At 41.0% G+C, this 17,109-nt stretch overlaps 1 protein-coding gene across 2 annotated transcripts in view; it reads left to right on the top strand.

Moving 5' to 3' along the window:
• The first annotated feature begins 3,562 nt into the window (after positions 1 to 3,562).
• BBOX1 (gamma-butyrobetaine hydroxylase 1) overlaps positions 3,563 to 17,109 on the top strand; it is a 45,467-nt gene continuing 31,920 nt past the window's right edge. The window contains exons 1-3 of one of the 2 annotated variants that reach the window (XM_063118793.1): positions 3,563 to 3,734; positions 10,993 to 11,486; positions 13,538 to 13,652. In XM_063118793.1, coding sequence (XP_062974863.1) covers positions 11,094 to 11,486; positions 13,538 to 13,652 — 508 coding nt within the window. In that variant the 5' untranslated portion in view covers positions 3,563 to 3,734; positions 10,993 to 11,093. Of the gene's footprint in view, positions 3,735 to 10,083; positions 10,129 to 10,992; positions 11,487 to 13,537; positions 13,653 to 17,109 lie in introns of those variants that run through there. The other variant, XM_063118794.1, reaches the window with a different exon arrangement.

Raw genomic sequence — 17,109 nt, 5'->3', positions numbered from 1 at the left:
ACCTGGTGGACCTTATTGGTGGGCCCTTGAATTGTTCACACAGGTATAGTGGTCCCTACAAATAATTTGCCCCAAGTCATTTAGGGCAATGAAGATAACAAACCCAGCACTTTAAACCCAGCCTGGAAATGCATTAGCAACCAGTGCAGTTGGTACTGAATTTGAGAGTGGGTTTCATGGATATTTAAAATTAAATTTTAGCAATACTATTTTTGGACAGGAATAGATTGACGTCCCCCTTGCATTTTCATCATCATTGTGATTTTTTTCTCTACAAATAGCAGCATTATAAATAGGAAGCATAATAATATATAGACAGAAAGTATCTGGCTCACATACCACCTGCACAAACGTAAATCTACCAGATGACCTTAGGCAATTGTTGTGGTTGTGGTTATTGTTATTGCATTTACATCCTGCCTTTTTTCCTCCAAGGAACCCAAGGCAGTGTACATAATCCTCCTCTCCATTTTATCTTCACAACAACCACCCAGTGAGGTAGGTTGGGCTGAGAGTCTGTGACTGGCCCAAAATCACCCAGTGGGTTTCCATGGCTGAGTGGGGACTAGAACCCAGATCTCCCGACTCCCAGTCCAACACTTTAGCCACTACACCACACTGGCTCTCTGCATTAGCTACAGCCCTTTCCCCTCCCCTGCTCCAATCTGTAATATAAGAATAATGATACTGTCCTGCCTTACATGATTGTCATAAGGACTACTGAGAATACAACTGAGGTATAAGATCATTTGATGTGCTGCTGTATTAACACTATTTCTGTTAGTTGCATAACACTGCAAATATTGCATTATAGTGGTCATTTCCAAATGGCCCTCACATGATGGACATCAACAATTTTCATCCTTGTTGATCTATCCTACCAAGATAACATCTAGATGTGGCTGACACCAGCTTACTTTCAGCTGCTGGCATCAGAGGAAAACCTGCAGCATATACATAGAACCTTTCAGTTGCCTTTCTCCATAAATGGATCAAGACCTGATCTGAAAAGGGATTCATCTTCTTTCAGACCCAGAATCATTTTCAATGCATGGAACCTGCCCTCGAGGATATAAATGTAATTGTATGTTCTTCCCCCTTGTATAGCCAGAAGCCTTTACACATAAACTGTATTTTCTGTTTATAAAGGACATATCACATCATCTGTTTTTAATAATAATATAATAATAATAATAATAATATTCATAGCATCAGTTTTCATAGCATCAGTTCAATAAGAACAGAGTAAAATTATGCATAAATATAGAATTGCTGAACATGCTTGATCTAACAACCTAGACAAGCAGCAAAAACCCATGAGTGGAAAGATAAAAAATGGACATGGAACATTTTAAAGCAATTAAATGCTACTATATGTGACTTATGGAACAGAATTAGACATACTTTTGAATGGATTACTGCACTGATTTGGCACTTGGAAATTCTTATTGAATAAAGCTACCAAGACAAATATTTAATTTCCCATATGTCACAAAACTCAGTTTGAGTTCATTCTCCACTCTAGTTGCCAAAATGGCTGTAAAAATCTAATTCTCAAAACAGTCTTTTAACTCCTTTATTACGTCTGCTCATAATTGTTTCCATCAAACTACCCAATACTTAATCCAAGAAAAACGTCATCAAATTTGATAAAGATGTTGGTGCGGTACCCTTTTAAGACTGCAATTGTCCCACATGTCATTTTTGGTATTAAATTGACGAATAGGCTTTACACGCAGTGTTGTGGATATTTGGAACTGAACTTCAACATTATCTACAACTCCATTAATTCTACTTTTATGTAAAGCTGCAGTACAGTGTGCACTTGAGGAAGAGTGAATTATGAATTCCCAAAAGTTGAATATTGAATTACAAAGCCATGAAATGGCTAGTTTATCCAGGGGAAGTACCCAGAATAAGCAACCCACGCTACTTATCTGCTCTTCGTCTTTCTATTGGCAATGTAGCAAAGGGGATGGTGCTTGCTGGGCCCAATCCGCTCTGTTGTCTGGCTCAGGAGGAAAATGCAAGAGGGTCACCACCAGAGCATGTAAGTGAAAGATGAAGTTGTTTCAGTGCTTCCTCTGCTTGGTCCAATCGCCACAGCTCCAAAACCCACAACGAGAGAACACAGGTGAGATTGTGAGATGAGGCCCACACTGACAATCTCGGTCTGGAGGTGCCTGCTATGTTGGGAACCAGGCCCAGCAGGATCTTCCTTTCCCAGCCATGCCACCCACAGAGAATGAATGGTTTGCCTCATCTGGAATCAGAGGCAGAATGCCGATGTACACCAGTTACTGGGGAACATGGGCAGAAGGGTTCTGTTGCACTCATGTCCTCTTTGTGGGTTTCCCTTGGGCAGCTGGTTGGCCAATGTGTGATCAAAATGCTGGACTAGATGCACCCATGTTCTGATCTAGCATGGCTCTTCTTAGGTTCTTACCTTGCATTTTCTCTCTGGGCAGCACTGCCATCCCATTCCTTCCTGCTGCATCTCCCAGAGTGAGAGGGCAGGCAAGCAAGTAAGAGGGCAACCATCCCCAGTGACCATCATTCCCTTTGCCAAGCTGCAACAGCTGCCCTCTATCACCTGGGCTAGATCTTTACTAGTGTTTTCGATCGGTGTCGAAGTGCACTGCTAACTGTCAGGGCACATTACACATTCTGTATACCATTTTTTCTAGCGTTATTTCCGGTTTTTAATTCCGTATTATCCAAAATACAGCAACAGATGTCATTGTGTGTGCTACAAGATACAAATGCGCAAGAGGGACGGAGCGTCGCCATGATGGGATCATATGGATATGAAATGAGATCTGGCCCTGCCCTTACAGGGGATGTTCTTGTTGCTGCAAGGCACCCGAGCAGCTCCACTCACCCAACTGGGTCTAAGCTTGCCAGGGGCTGCTACCTCTCAAGAGTAGGTGGGCAACCCGTGGCTTCTCCTGAAGCTCTGCAATCCCCCACCCCACGCCCTTCCTGCTAACCCTGGGCTGAAGCATCCTGCTGTGTCCGACATTGCAATCTTAAAGAGAACATGGAAAGTTAGGCTGCCTTGACGTTGCTCAGGTTTAGGACAGCAGTGTTGGGAAGACTGTGAGAAGGGTGGGCACAAGGTAGATCAGGATCTACTGGTAGATCTCTAAGTGCTTTCCTGGAGATTGGCAAGGGCATTGCCTAGCATGAGCAACAACCAAACAAGGTTAGGCTGCTGAAAAAGAAAACACCTGGGGAAACACCAGGAATGGGTTTTTGAGTGAAAGGGCTTCTGCGCTTGGTTCTGGTTCCTGATCACAAATTCCTGGGCTGAACTTCTGCACCACCGAGCCACTATCTTACACCTGGCTACAGCGGGTGGATCTCAGGGTTCGAGGGGAACCGAAAACAACAACAACACAGTACATCCTGCAAGCCTGAAGTCGCCCCTGCCCTGACCTATGCTATCCCGTGTCCCAGGGTGCAACGCGCTTTTCGTTTCACAGTCTCGCTCACACCCCTTCCCAAAGGGTGTGCATGCATGCACGCGGGCAAATCGGTCGCCGCCAGTCACGCTTGGAGCCGCTCCTCTTTGTGTGCAAGCCGGAGAGTTGACCTTTCTTCCTGCTGCCAGACTTCGCTTGCTGTGCCCGTCTGCGGCATTTCCCCCTGCCCTTTCTTTGTGCAAGCAGGCGGCGGCGGCGGCGGTGGTGGGAGGGGCCTTTGCCAGCCTTCCTGTTTCTAGCGCCTCGCAGGTAAGACGCTGCGCCCCAGCTCCGTGTGGTCCGTAAATGCTTGTGGTTTCCGCACTCCAGCTGCGGTTCGGAATGCCTCGAAAAACTGCGCCGTCACAACAGAGTTCGTCAGCAAGCCCTCCTTTCCTCCCTCCCTCCCTAAGGAGGTGGCTTCTCTTCCTCACCGCTTGAGACGCGGGGCCGGGGAGGGGCGGTGGACTCCGCACCCCCCCACACACACACACAACCCAGTTTGGATTCTTTCGTGAGCATCAAGATTTGGGTGGGAAAGGAAAACCCCGGAGGACGACGGCACATTTTGTAAAGGCTGCTGAGGAAATAGGAACCTTTTAAGGGGCTTTCTTAAACGTGAGCCAGAGCTGATTGGCGATGTACATTTCCTGGAGGCTGTACAACTCCACTCTATATATAGACGTAGCTAGGAGGAGAGACGTGGAATGTGGGGCAAGGAAGACAGCCTTACTCTGGTAGGAGTAACATGTTGCAGTGTGGAGTGCACCTGTTCTTCCAGGGCATCTCTTTCTATTCACAGGCTCAAGGGTCAGCCACCATTCCATGCCCACTGAGCATTCCCCATCCTCACTGAGCTGGGTTATTAAGGGCTTTCCCCCCTCATCCCTAAGTATTTCTTCCTACCTTACTTACTCTTGTGCATGGATGGAGCTGTTTTAGCTATATAAAGATCTACACTCAGAGAGTGAGTTTGCTACTCATATGGAGGAGGGGGATGAATCGGGACCACTTTGTATGCTACAGAGCAAGCTGTGGCTTTTTAAAGGCAATAGTGATGACTATTGTATCACAGGTAATATGCCTGTCAGTATAAGTTGTTGGGGAACATGAGCAGCAGGGTCCTACTGCACTCAGGTCCTCCTTGTGGGCTTCCCATGGACAACTAGTTGGCCACTGTGGAAACAGAATGCTGTACTTGATAGGCCTTCAATATGATCCAGGCTCTTCTTGTTTTTTTAAGGAGTGGAAGGAATTGGGCAACTGCTACTGTTTCACTTATAAAACAGTGAAGCACATGAAAAGTGTTTCATCTGTTCATGTAGAAACGTAATGTGTAACACCAACTTTAGTAGGGATTGCAATACTTTAAATATATATTAAGAGAGCTAGTATGCTCCGCCTCTGGAATATAATATATGGCAGGATTAGGATACTTTTCACAAATGACCTAAACATCTGTGTGGAACCCTGGGTTAGTGTTTGTTTATTAATTTATTAATAAAACTTCTAAATTACTTAATATAGTAAAATCTCTAAGTGGCTCACATATAATTGTTTTTTAAAAAAATTAACACTATTGAAAACAATTCCAACTACAGTGACAATAAAATATTTAAAAACACTATTAAAAACAATTCCGACCACAAGAACAATACGAAATAATACAAGGAACAGTAAAATTGAGCACCATATAATTCAATTAATTACAAACCAGGAAAGGCCTGGATAAAGAAGTGTGTTTTCAGGAGGCATTTGAAACATGCCACATTTTCTATTCCCAGAACTGCATGGGGAATGGTTTTCCAAAGGACAGCACCTTCACCGAGAAGACTTACCTTCACAATATTATGTGGTGATATTATATTGGTTGTAGAACAACCAGCAAGCCATCCCCTGAAGTTCTCTACATGAGTATGTTGCCTCACTGTACACGTAGGCCCTTCCAATTAAGCAGTTTCAGCATTACAGCACATTCAAGCACATTCCATACAGTTCACTTGAAAGAACCAAACTACATACAGAGCCTCATACAGAGCAGGTATATCAAGGCTTGTGGCCTTGCTTTCTGGGCTGCTACTTGGCACTGAATTGGGCAGAAATGTGGTATTATCCGGCAGGACTGGAAACAAGGTGCCTATGTCAAGATCTAAAAAATTCCCAACCACCATGGAGCCATTTACATTTAGGCGGACATACTTTCCTCAGTTATTGTAATAAAATGCATGGAATGTGTTTACTGTGGGATATGTTTTAATGTGAAGGAATTTCTTGTAGGCTTTGGCTTCAGTGTCTTTTTAGGATAAGAGGTTGTATAAGGTGAGTTCCTTAAAAATGGAACTAACGATGCACAGTCTTTTTACTCTGCAGGAGTTCTGCTAAGGCCAGAATAAATAGGTTGGAGATTGAATTTAACTTGAAGTAGGATAATAGGGTATTTAACTTTCAGATCCTAAACAATTTCAAAATCCCATCCCTAAATTTATTTACTTGGAGTTCTTTTGTACATAACTTGCATGTAAGCAGCCTTATACACTAATACAAGATGTGTTTACTTGGAGATATCACTTAAATCAGTGGGAAATAATGTCATGTAAATAGAACGAAAGTGCCACTCTATTTGATACTAATGGCTATGAAGAGTTTCCAAAGACACATAATGTAGCTGTAATTGGTTGTGTTATATAAGGCACATTTTTCTTTCTGACTCCATCAAAACTTGGTTAATGCCAAGAAGTATGATATTTAGTTTCGTTGTATTAAAGTACAGTGTTACGGGCATAAAATTAGCCATACCTTTTATAAAACTGACCCTCCTGTGAGCTTTTATAAAAGAATATTATGCAGTGAATTGAGTTTGGGGCGTTTCCACATTCTCAGGCATAGGTGGTCTTCCAGGTCAGTATGGTTCTAATCTAATAAGTATATGAAATGCTCTAATAACATAAGCATGCCAAGTATCACCTTGTAAAGGACTTAGTCTTAAAGAAATTTATAACCACTGTAGGAGGAATACTTAAAGCATGTTTCAATAAGACATTTAAAATCTCACCTCATATATTTTGAACTCCTACTTCCTTTAATGGTCATAGTTTGGCATCCTTGCTGTCTTTTTTCTTTCGCACCATAACTTGTACCCTTTATTTTATGTTTAAGGTACATTTTACTATGCAGGTAATAGTCAGAGCTTGCCAACACAAGAAGTGTTTTAATCAATTTACTTGCTGTCTTATAACTGACTAATTTGAATTAAATATACATATTAGCATCATAGGGGTATTAAAGACAAGGCAGTTGGCTTTTTCTGAAATGTGAAAGAACCTTATGATTTAGTTAACAAAAGCTGTCTCTTGTTATAATGAAAGGCCATCTTTAGCAGTTTGGAATATGCTATATTAATAATGACCACTTGTTTCCAATTTCTGAAGCCCCCCTGCGCACACCTATGGCAAATTACGGCATGGTCACATATTCTCTCTTCATGAGCTCTGAGAGCTAAATTGCACATAATGCTAAATGCATCACTTGAAGTTGTGTTGTCATTTTTAATATATTCATTATTTACTCAAAACATTTTTATTCCACTCCTCAGCCAGAAGGTTCCCAGAGTGGATTAAAAGAATAATTAGACAGTCCCTGCCCTCAGATTTACAGTCTACACGAGGCCCAAGGAAGGGATTAGGAGGGAGGAGGAAAAAAGCATGATGATGATGCTTGATTCAGTTGCCTAGACGGATGGGAATATGCCTATTGAGGTTGGCACAGCATCTATTGTCCTGGGGTAGCCTATTGCTCTTTTCATTCTTCTGTTCTGCAGTTTCTCTTCCTTTGAGTTCAAGCTCATTTTTTCTTCTCCCATCCCATGAAGGCAAGATGTTTCCTCAGAAGCCTTTCTGATGGCATTTGTGGGAGGGAGGAGCTACCATTTGCACTTAAAACGGAAATAGCAGGCATGCACACACACACAAAATTGAGACCATGTAGTGCCTGTTTGCTTTTGTATAGCTTTCCTCCCACGCTGCAGTCCCAACAAAAATTGCCCACCATTTTTATCTCTGGGAATCTGCTGTTATCTCTGGGAAGGAAGCACTCACTGCTATATCTGAACAATGGCAGCAAATAAAAGTTTACTGAAAAATTTTATCCCTCATCTAGAAAGGTCAATCCCTGATTCTTTGCATGCTTGCAACAGCTCCTTTTCTTTGTGAAGTCTTTAAACCACTGCATCAGAATTAGAAATAAAAAGAATGAATAGTGATTTCTTTGAAACTGCCATTAGTTGAAACCAGTTCTCATGTCTGGGGTGGATTAATTTTGTTCTGAGCATTTGCTTTGTGTAAAATAGAGCAGGAAGGTGGGTGGAGCATTAATTGCTTGCCCTGTTTACAAGGATTAAAGTTTTGTGCAATTACTTGAAATTAACTTGTGTAGAAGTATCAAAAGATGTGCATATGTTCCTTCAAATATAACTATGTACACATTATTAAATATTTTAATAATGTAGAGCCTAATAAAAAACTGAGTGTAAAATACCTTTGCTGTAGATTATATATGACGAACAAGTACTTCAGCTGGAATAAATCAATGTTTTTCCATTGATGTTAGTGGAAACCTCATTCCATCCAACTTCAGTGAAAGACATAATAGAAATGTGGTCCAGATAGCTGGATTTTATTCATTTTCACAGCTGCAGAAATGTCAGTCAATATTTGTTTGGAATAATTATCGGTACATAGATGAGTCTGCCTCGATATTTCTTCAACAAATAAGAAAGCTGAAATTTGCTATATCCATCGGCCAAGACATTCTGACAACTAGAAAGTTCTGGAAATGTAGCATTCTAAAGACATCTGTTTGGAATGCAGGATATACGATCTACCTCATAAGAGGAGCCAGCACTCGTGCACAGAGCAAGCCAACCTACACATGCAGCAAAATGGAGGGGGCATGAAAGTCCCCCATGACATACTTTAGCCATCCTCAGATTATCACAGTCAGGACATAATGGCCTGTGACACAGAAGAACTTCCAGCCCCTCCTCAAAATGGCCCTCAGTAAAATTAGTTTGTAATCAGGGCCATATATAGTCCATGGTGAGTGTGTGTGTGTGAGAGAGAGAGAGAGAGAGAGAACAGTGTGAAGCATATTTTGTAGTGAGTCTGTGGGGTGAATGCATGCATGGGTTTGGACTGCAGAGTCACTGTTCAGGGACCAGAAAAATCAAGGACACGTCCAAATGGCTGATTAATCTATCTTTTTCAAATTTGTTCCGTTGTCATTTAATAAACAGTTTATGTCTAAGTGATGTTATCAGGCACTGCTAGTTCCTGTCAACAGCATTTTCTTGCATATCAAAAGTCTCCCCTCTACATATCCAATTAAGTTTCAGTTTTATTCAGAGAAGGTCTCCTTTTTACTAGACTAGTAAAAATAAGCAATATTTCTTACTGTAGATGGTGGGGGGGGGATTAAATCAATCCCAGGAAGCTCCCTTTAAGATGACCCCAAAATACCTTGACATATGAAAATGAAATTATAGAATTATGATTTTAACTAGCAGAACATTTCAAATATTGAATTCTGTTTTTGAAAAGCTGGGTTTGCTTTGGGAGAAATAATACATCTTTCAGATACAAGCTAATTTACTTAAACTTACAGGTGATCAGGGAAAGGGAGAATGACCTGGCAAGTATTTTACTCCCTACCCCCGGTAACATTCCTGAGTCACATGTATATCACTGGCACAAATTGCAAAAGTATATGGTTGTCAGTTGCAGCAAAAAGAGCCTGTTACTTATTTTGTGTGATACTTCCTGCTTACTCCTTTCCGCTTCTGCAATATATACCTTTACTGGGTACACCCATGGGTATATACTGATTTACCTTGTGGGATGCAGCCCGCAAAATGTAATGTATCTTTCTGTTCTGTATTACCAATGTAACTTCTGTACAACTTGCAAACTATAAGTTGCAAAATATGGGACTCTTCGCCTCCAGATGTCCTGGACTACAACTCCCAGCATTTTTTATCATTGTCCATGCTGACTGAGGCTGATGGGAGTTGAACCATGAGGTGTGTTTTTTCCTGGTTTTACCAAAGCTGTTCCCCTGTACTACATGGTGTGAAACTTAAAAATAAAGCAAACTAAAACAACCTTCCAGGTGAAATTTAAAATCCTTTATACCAATATGAGTGGCAAAGCATATATATTAGTCAGACATATGTCATACTTTCCCCATTATGATACCATGCAAGTAAACAACATGCCAATTACATGCAGTCAGCTGTTCTCTCTTTTGCGGTTTGCAGATAGAAGCATGAAAAATTAAAGCTATTAGATTTGACAGGCTGTTAAGCTGTGAGGTCAGTAGAAATTGTGTATTTATTATTTTTTCCAGTCTCATCATTCTTCATGCCAACATTGGCAGCTTCTGGTCTCCCCAGCTAACCAAAGTAAATGGATACTGCAAAGTTCAACCTTATGATTCCACACCCCCAGGAAAAATGGCTCTTCCTTTGAACCTTAATCAGACCAGCATTATAAATGTGTGCTGCTCCATCTGTTATTAATTGAGTGACCAACAGCAGGCTAGAGTTGCCAGCCATCTGGAAAACCACTGAGGCTTCTGCTGCCACTGCACCCTCCTCCACCCCAGCTGATGGGTGGGAGAAATGAAATCAGGTTTCCCTACATGGTTTCCATTTATTTTAAAGAATATATATTATTATTTTGGTCAGACCCAAAAGTGGGCAGCAGTGTATATAGCTCCAGATCCAAATGGGTATGAGAGTATTTAGTGTGTGTGCATGCACATAGAGAAGGGGGAGTGTGTGTTTTCTAGGTGTTTAGGGTTTTGTGGGTTTGTTTGTTTTTACTAGAATGCACATTATTAGCATTTAAAGCATAATTTGGACAGTCCTTGCACGAATCTGCATTTTCCACCATTTCATAATGTCTGGCCAAAATACTCTGCCCATAGTGTCCCTTGCCACAAGTGCTTGGATGATTCTTCATAAGATGAGATTGCTTTCGCTCAAAATACATCTCTGTGTTTGTAAGCTCAGAGAATTTCATTCATTGTGGGTTTACATGGGCGGAGGGTGTTAAACATGCCTAGTGGTGCCAAGAACATCCATAGGCAACGTGCCATTGATTAAGTTGCTGATGGAATATCTACAGGTTTATCGGGCTGTGTGTGTGTGTGTCAGGGGTGAACAGGATTCTTAAGGATCCAAATTCACCATGTGCAGCCGGTTGTTCAGTATCAAGTGCTGTAAGGGAAACGGTGGCAGGGAAAGGAATTAATGGGTGCAGTCCTTCCTAATAACGTCTTTAAAAATGCTTTACTTTGCAATACCTGTTCTATGTCTGCCCTGCAAAATCAGATGCAAACCCAATGCTAAAATCAGCATTAAAATAAATAAATAAATAAATAAATATAGGACTTCTTATGTGCTAGATAGAAAGAACAACAGGGAGCAGAAGAAGTAATGCTGTTTTGAACAGAATCCTATTTTTCCTTCTAGCCTTCCAACCACATACCTTATTCTTACACCATTGACCTGAAGAGAACCTCCATAGAGGGAAAGGCCTTTCTGGAATCAAGATCAAACAAGAGAAGGCAAAGATGTGGACTGCAGTTGCTAAATACTTGTTAAGGACCAAAGTCCATCAAGACTTTTCTCGAACTCTGCTGCAAGCACAAAAGGGCAAGCACAGTCATCGAAAGCATTTCTCTCTGAGCAGGAGGCCTTGGCAACATTCATCTGCAACAGCAGAGGCGGTTCAGGCCTTCAGCATGAGCACAGCCATCCAGAAAGTGGAAGCTCTGGAGGCAAATCAATTTATCTGTGTTCACTGGGAAGATGGGAGTGAGAGCCTTTACCCTTCTGTGTGGCTACGAGACAATTGCCAGTGCCCTGACTGTTTCTTGCACTCTGCTAAAGCACGCAAACTGCTTCTTGAAAAACTGGATGTCAATATTGGGGCGAAGAATGTCACTTTGACAGAAAGGAAAAAGGTAACATCTCTCTCTTTCTCTGTTTGTGTATTTAAAACTGTTGCTTTCACATGATAATATATGAATTTCCATCTGTAGACACGTTGCTGCTGCTGCTGCTGCTGCTCTGCTCTGCGGTAATAAGACTCCATAAGGCTACAGTTCTATAAACCAGAGGTCTCCAACCTTTTTGGAACCATGGGCACATTTGGGAATTTGCTGAAGCACCACCACAAAATGGCTCCCATGGTGGATGTGGCTAGTCACATAATGGCTGGCATGGAGGCCTGGCTAATCCAGATGAGTTTGTGGGGAGTGAAATAGGATGCTAGAGGTTGGGCGGGTGGGGGGGAAATGGAAAGAGTTGCTTCCTGGCTGGCCCAATCTTCCATCCTCACCAACATTTCCCCTTTGCTCTCTTGCTCTCTTTACACTCCCGGCCTTGTTATTTCTCCCCAACCCTTCCCTCGCTGTTTCTCTCCCTTTCCTGCCTCTTGCCTTCTTTCTCTCCCTTCCTAGGGCATAGCCTTGCTATTTCTCTCCCCTGCCTCCTTACCTCACTGTTCCTTCTCCTAACCTCTAGCCTCACTTTTTCTCTCCCCACTACCCCTTTGCCTTGCTTTCTCTTCCTGATCAGCTGCAGGTTCAGGAACAGGAAGGAGAACCTGGCACCCTAACATTTTTCAATTTTTAATTAAATGTTTTTGTTTTTGAAGGGCAGGGAGTGAAGAGCTGTGTGGGTGCCATTGGAGGTGCCATGTTGGGAACTCTGCTATACACACTTACTTGAGTGTAAGCCTTACTGAACACAGGGGGACTTGCTTTTAAGAGCATTTTTACATGAGGCATTTATCGTGTGCTCATGATTGTTCACTCACAGAAGTTTGTGGGCCTTTTTTATGATTTCATCAACCTCCAGGACCTCACTGACATTTATTTGGTTTATTCCGCCATTTTAAAAATCACCAGAAATGCAGTAACAAATAAAGCCTGCCAAAAGGCACCATCAAAGAGGTGCTGTAATTCAAAAATTGTGCAATATTTTAGAAATCTTGCAGAGCCATCTACTGACTGTATAAATGAAATATCTGGAACATGCCCAGAAAGGAACTGAGGAAAACGGGAGCGGGGGGAAGAGCATGTATTGTGCCCACTGTAAACCCACAAGGACTCTGGTAAGGCGGCAGGATTTTTCTTTAATGTAGAGAAGTCCTGAGTAAACTTACATCATATTGTGCTGTAAGTCTCTGTATTTATTTTACACATTGGATTGGACCCAGCTTATTCCATCAACAGCAGATTTTTTATTCACTTTTCCCCCTCTTCCTGCAGTTCCCTGTTTCCTGAAAATCTTCCCCCAAGGACTGGGGATCCTCTGAAACAATGGGAGAGTGGCACTGAGGGCTACAGAGGGAAGAACTGACAAAAAGAACTTCTGCTCACCCACCCCCTTTCCACCAGCAGGTGTGTTCTGAGTGGAAATCTGCTTGGAGACACTTCCACTGGTGGAATTCAGAACTCTGGATCCAACTGGGTTCACATGATCACTGGAGCCCAGCATGGTTAAAATCAGCTTTATTTAAGCTTATTTAAGAGGATTAGACAAATGCATGGAGTTATCAATGGCTGCTAGTCATGCTGGGTATATATTGCCACCAGAATCAGAGGCAGAATGCTTCTCAGCTCCAGGTTCTGGGGAACATGAACAGGCAGGTACTATTGCACTCATCTCCTGCTTGTGGTCTTCTCTGAAGCATCTGGTTGACCACTGTGGGAACCGAATCCTCGACTAGATAGACTTTTAGTCTGATCCAGCATATCTCTTCTTACATTATTATGTTCTTTAGACCCATTGAACTAAGTGGAACTTATGTTCAAATGAAGATCCATAGGGTTGTGTTGCATGTAACAAAAATACATGCCTGTCACTGAAGTTAAGTGAACTAAATTATTTTTGGCCTCTGCTCCCCTCAAAAAAAGCCAACAAAACACATAAAATGTTAGATTTCCAGGGCAGAGAGATCAATTTGTTCAGTTTTCAATGTATATTTCTTTCTATTTTATGGAATAAGGTATATATTATATGGCCAGATGACCACACCAGTGAATTTGAGGCTGAATGGTTGAAGAAGAGATGCTTTTCTGAACAAGCAAGAGCAAAACTACAAGAAGAATTATTTTTATCAGGTAAGGATTAATGCCATCTCTGTGATAAATATGTTAAGGTAATACAGTTCATAATAGAATTTGAATTCATTTCTAATCATAATAAGTTATATAGCAGTATAGAGAACTTTGTTATTCTTAAAGAAGATAGCCAAACACTGAATATATAGCAATGAGCACCTCATCTCCATGACCTTGAATAAAATAAATAGAAACACCTGTGCATGCAGGAACCTTGTAGGCACATGAAAGCGGAAAAACTCTCTATAGAGCAGTATAGATCCACCAACAAGCATGATGTCAGTTCCCTGTTGCAAATACTTTGTTATCACAGGCAAATATTCCAATCACTTCCAGAGAAGCTTAATAAAAGAGGTATGAGTGATAATGCTACAGAAATAAAATGTCAAGCCTTTTCTTTGCATGCTATCTTGATAAGAATTTGATAAGCGGTATAGATTAAATGAAATAGACACTAGGAAAGAATCAACACTAAAGAAAATATCCATTGATTATTGCAACATGTTACTCACTTGTGTGGCATTAATCCACATGTGGCAGATTCATACACAAAGGGTTTTCAGTGCTTTTCTCTAGCTAAAGTATGACATGCCCAGTGGTTGTATGAATAGGGCCTGATACGTCCGGATTAGTTGTTGCTGTCTTGCATGTGATATATTTCAACTGAATAAGTAAAGCATTTCTGATTTGGACACAGCAGTGACCATTGGAATGGTTCACTGGTGGGAAATGCTGACCACTGCTGTGGGGCAATCAAGGGGACACTCTTACCAGTAATTGTTGGGTGGAAGTAGTGGAATCAAGGGACGAGGAGGAGGTTATATCAAATCAAAACCAAAATATAGGGTGGGCACACTACAAACATCAATACCAATAGCAGGAACATAACCAAAACACCCCATATCTATTCACAATAATTTTTCGCTACCCATTGGTTAAAACAAGCAAAAGTGATTTGACAGTTCTATTTCAAACATATATGTTAATGTAAGCAGACCGTACATCTGTAAGATATATGTTCAAATGCAGCAAGAGCAGTAAGATCTTTAGTCCATTGAATAACTGATGGTGGGTGTCCATCCTTCCAGGCTTGGAGTATATCTTTGTATCTACTTTTGCTGTCCATCTGCTTTTGCTGTCCAGACATAATAGAGGTGTACAAAATCCCTCATGATGTGGAGAATGTTGATAGGGAGACATTTTTCTCTTTCTCCCATAATATTGGAACCCAGGGGTCGTCCCATGAAGCTAATTAGTGGGACATTCATGACATATAAAGGAAGCATTTCTTCACACAATTGCCAGTTAAACTATAGTATTTGCTACCATAAGATGTAGTGATGGCCACCAGTTTGGATGGCTTTAAAAGCGGGTTAGACAAATTCCTGGAGGAGAAGTCTATTAATGGCTATTAGTCCTGATGGCTCTATGCTACCTCCAGTATCAGAGGCAGTATGCCTATGTACACCAGTTGCTGGGGAACATGGGTGGGAAGATGCTGTTGCACTCATGTCCTGCTTGTGGGTTTCCTTTGGGCAGCTAGTTGGCCAATGTGTGAACAGAACACTGGACTAGATGGTCTGATCCAGCATGGCTTTTCTTAAGTTCAGTTCTGGTAATTCCTACTTCATAGGGTTATAATTTAAAGTTCACGAGCGTCCACAATTATCACAGATTTTTCAAGAACAAAATTTATGCCAGCAGCAACTTCAAACCAGAAGGAAGGCACCACAGGGCATGCCCACATCATATGTCTCAGTAATGCATTATCCACGTTGCCTAACCAACACTTAGCAGAGCTAGCCACCTTTTTTCTTAACCAGCCTCTGTGGTGTCCAATATACATGAAACATTTTTGTAGTATCCACTCAGTTTTAAACATTCAGAAATAGTACGTATGGAAGCTAAGGCATATAGGTTGTATAGAACATTCTAATTCCTTATTCCATTTCTCTCTAACATATTGAACATCCACATTATTAAATTCCAAAAGAGTTTCTTTAAAGATCCAGTTAATTTCTTCAAACGTATAGGAGATGCTGATGGTCCATACAGAGATACCAGAAGGTGCTGTAATTGAATATATTGTCACCCTGCAGTAGATGATATGTGATTCCTATATTGAACAGGGGGTTGGACTCGATAGCCTTATAGGCCCCTTCCAACTCTACGATTCTATGATTCTATATCTGCGCTGTCATTTTGAAAATGGCAAAAACCCATCATATCCTATTAAATGATCTAAAAATGTAAATTCCAATATCAACCCAATTCCTCTACAAAAAAAATGTCTGTTTCTCTATTTTCAAATCAGGATTTCTCTATGCAGTTCATTTAACATGAGAATAAGGGTCAAAGTGCATCTCTTGAGACACTAAATGCTATGTCAGTCTAGCCACCTAAATTGCAGGTGCAACCATTCCTTTCTTTTTAATGTGCCTAGATCCTAATGCCATCTAGCCGAAAAGAAGTGTGAAATAGCTTGACTCCAAAACAATGCATTGAGGAGTATTAAGTGAAAAAGATATCTCTCAATCATTGTTATGAGATAACAGATAAGCCTTATGATATAAAGTATCTGAAAAATTAAATTCTCCCTCCCTAATTGGCAGCTGCATCCTCTTAAGTGAAACCCAGGGAGGAGAAACCCACCCACCCACGCCACAAATACACTTCAGAAATGCTGCATAGAGTTTTTGAAAATGGGTTTGGGAAATATATAAAGGAATATTATGCAATACATAAATTACCCATGATAAAACATTCATCTTAAGTATATTAAACTTACCCCAAGTTTCCAAATCAAGTGATATTTCCACTTGTAATATGCTTAAATTCAACTTAATTATTTGAGAAATATCCCGGTATTCCAAGATAAGTTATAACTTCTAGATACCAGTGGAATTGCTATTTAATAACTACATTGGGCATCTTAATAGCATTAATTCAGTTTAGACCAATTGAAATTATAACCAAAAACAATGCCAAAGGTGTCAATTAATCTTATTAAGACTCTAGCCTGCTGATAAATAACGTCACCTTCATATAAAGCTGTTTTATATTCAACTCGCTCATGCCCAAAACCATACATTGCTGTGCTTTGCATTATTGCACACACCAAGGGTTCCAAACTTCAGTCAAATATCAAGGGAGAAAGAGGACAGCTCTGCGTTGTTCCCCTCTCTAAACAAACAAAACAAACGAAGAGCATGTCAAATGTTAACATCTGGGCGTGCTTTCCTCTCTCCCCCTTTAATTGCCAGAGAATTGCCACATCAGCTGCTGTTATCTGAACGTAGGAACAAGCAAATAGATTTTCCTGCTTGGTTGTATTGAAATGCTCACTTTCAAACACATGTGATACAGATAGGACCAACGATATGTTCTTACTTATAAATATTAACTGAAGACCGATACGATTTGGAGATGGGTAGGGATGGCAGGAGTTGCTACTCTC

The sequence above is a fragment of the Elgaria multicarinata genome, chromosome 2 (assembly GCF_023053635.1).
Source record: "Elgaria multicarinata webbii isolate HBS135686 ecotype San Diego chromosome 2, rElgMul1.1.pri, whole genome shotgun sequence".
Lineage (NCBI taxonomy): Eukaryota > Metazoa > Chordata > Lepidosauria > Squamata > Anguidae > Elgaria > Elgaria multicarinata.
Note: the sequence above shows the minus strand (reverse complement) of the source record. Positions and strands in the feature narration are given on the sequence as shown.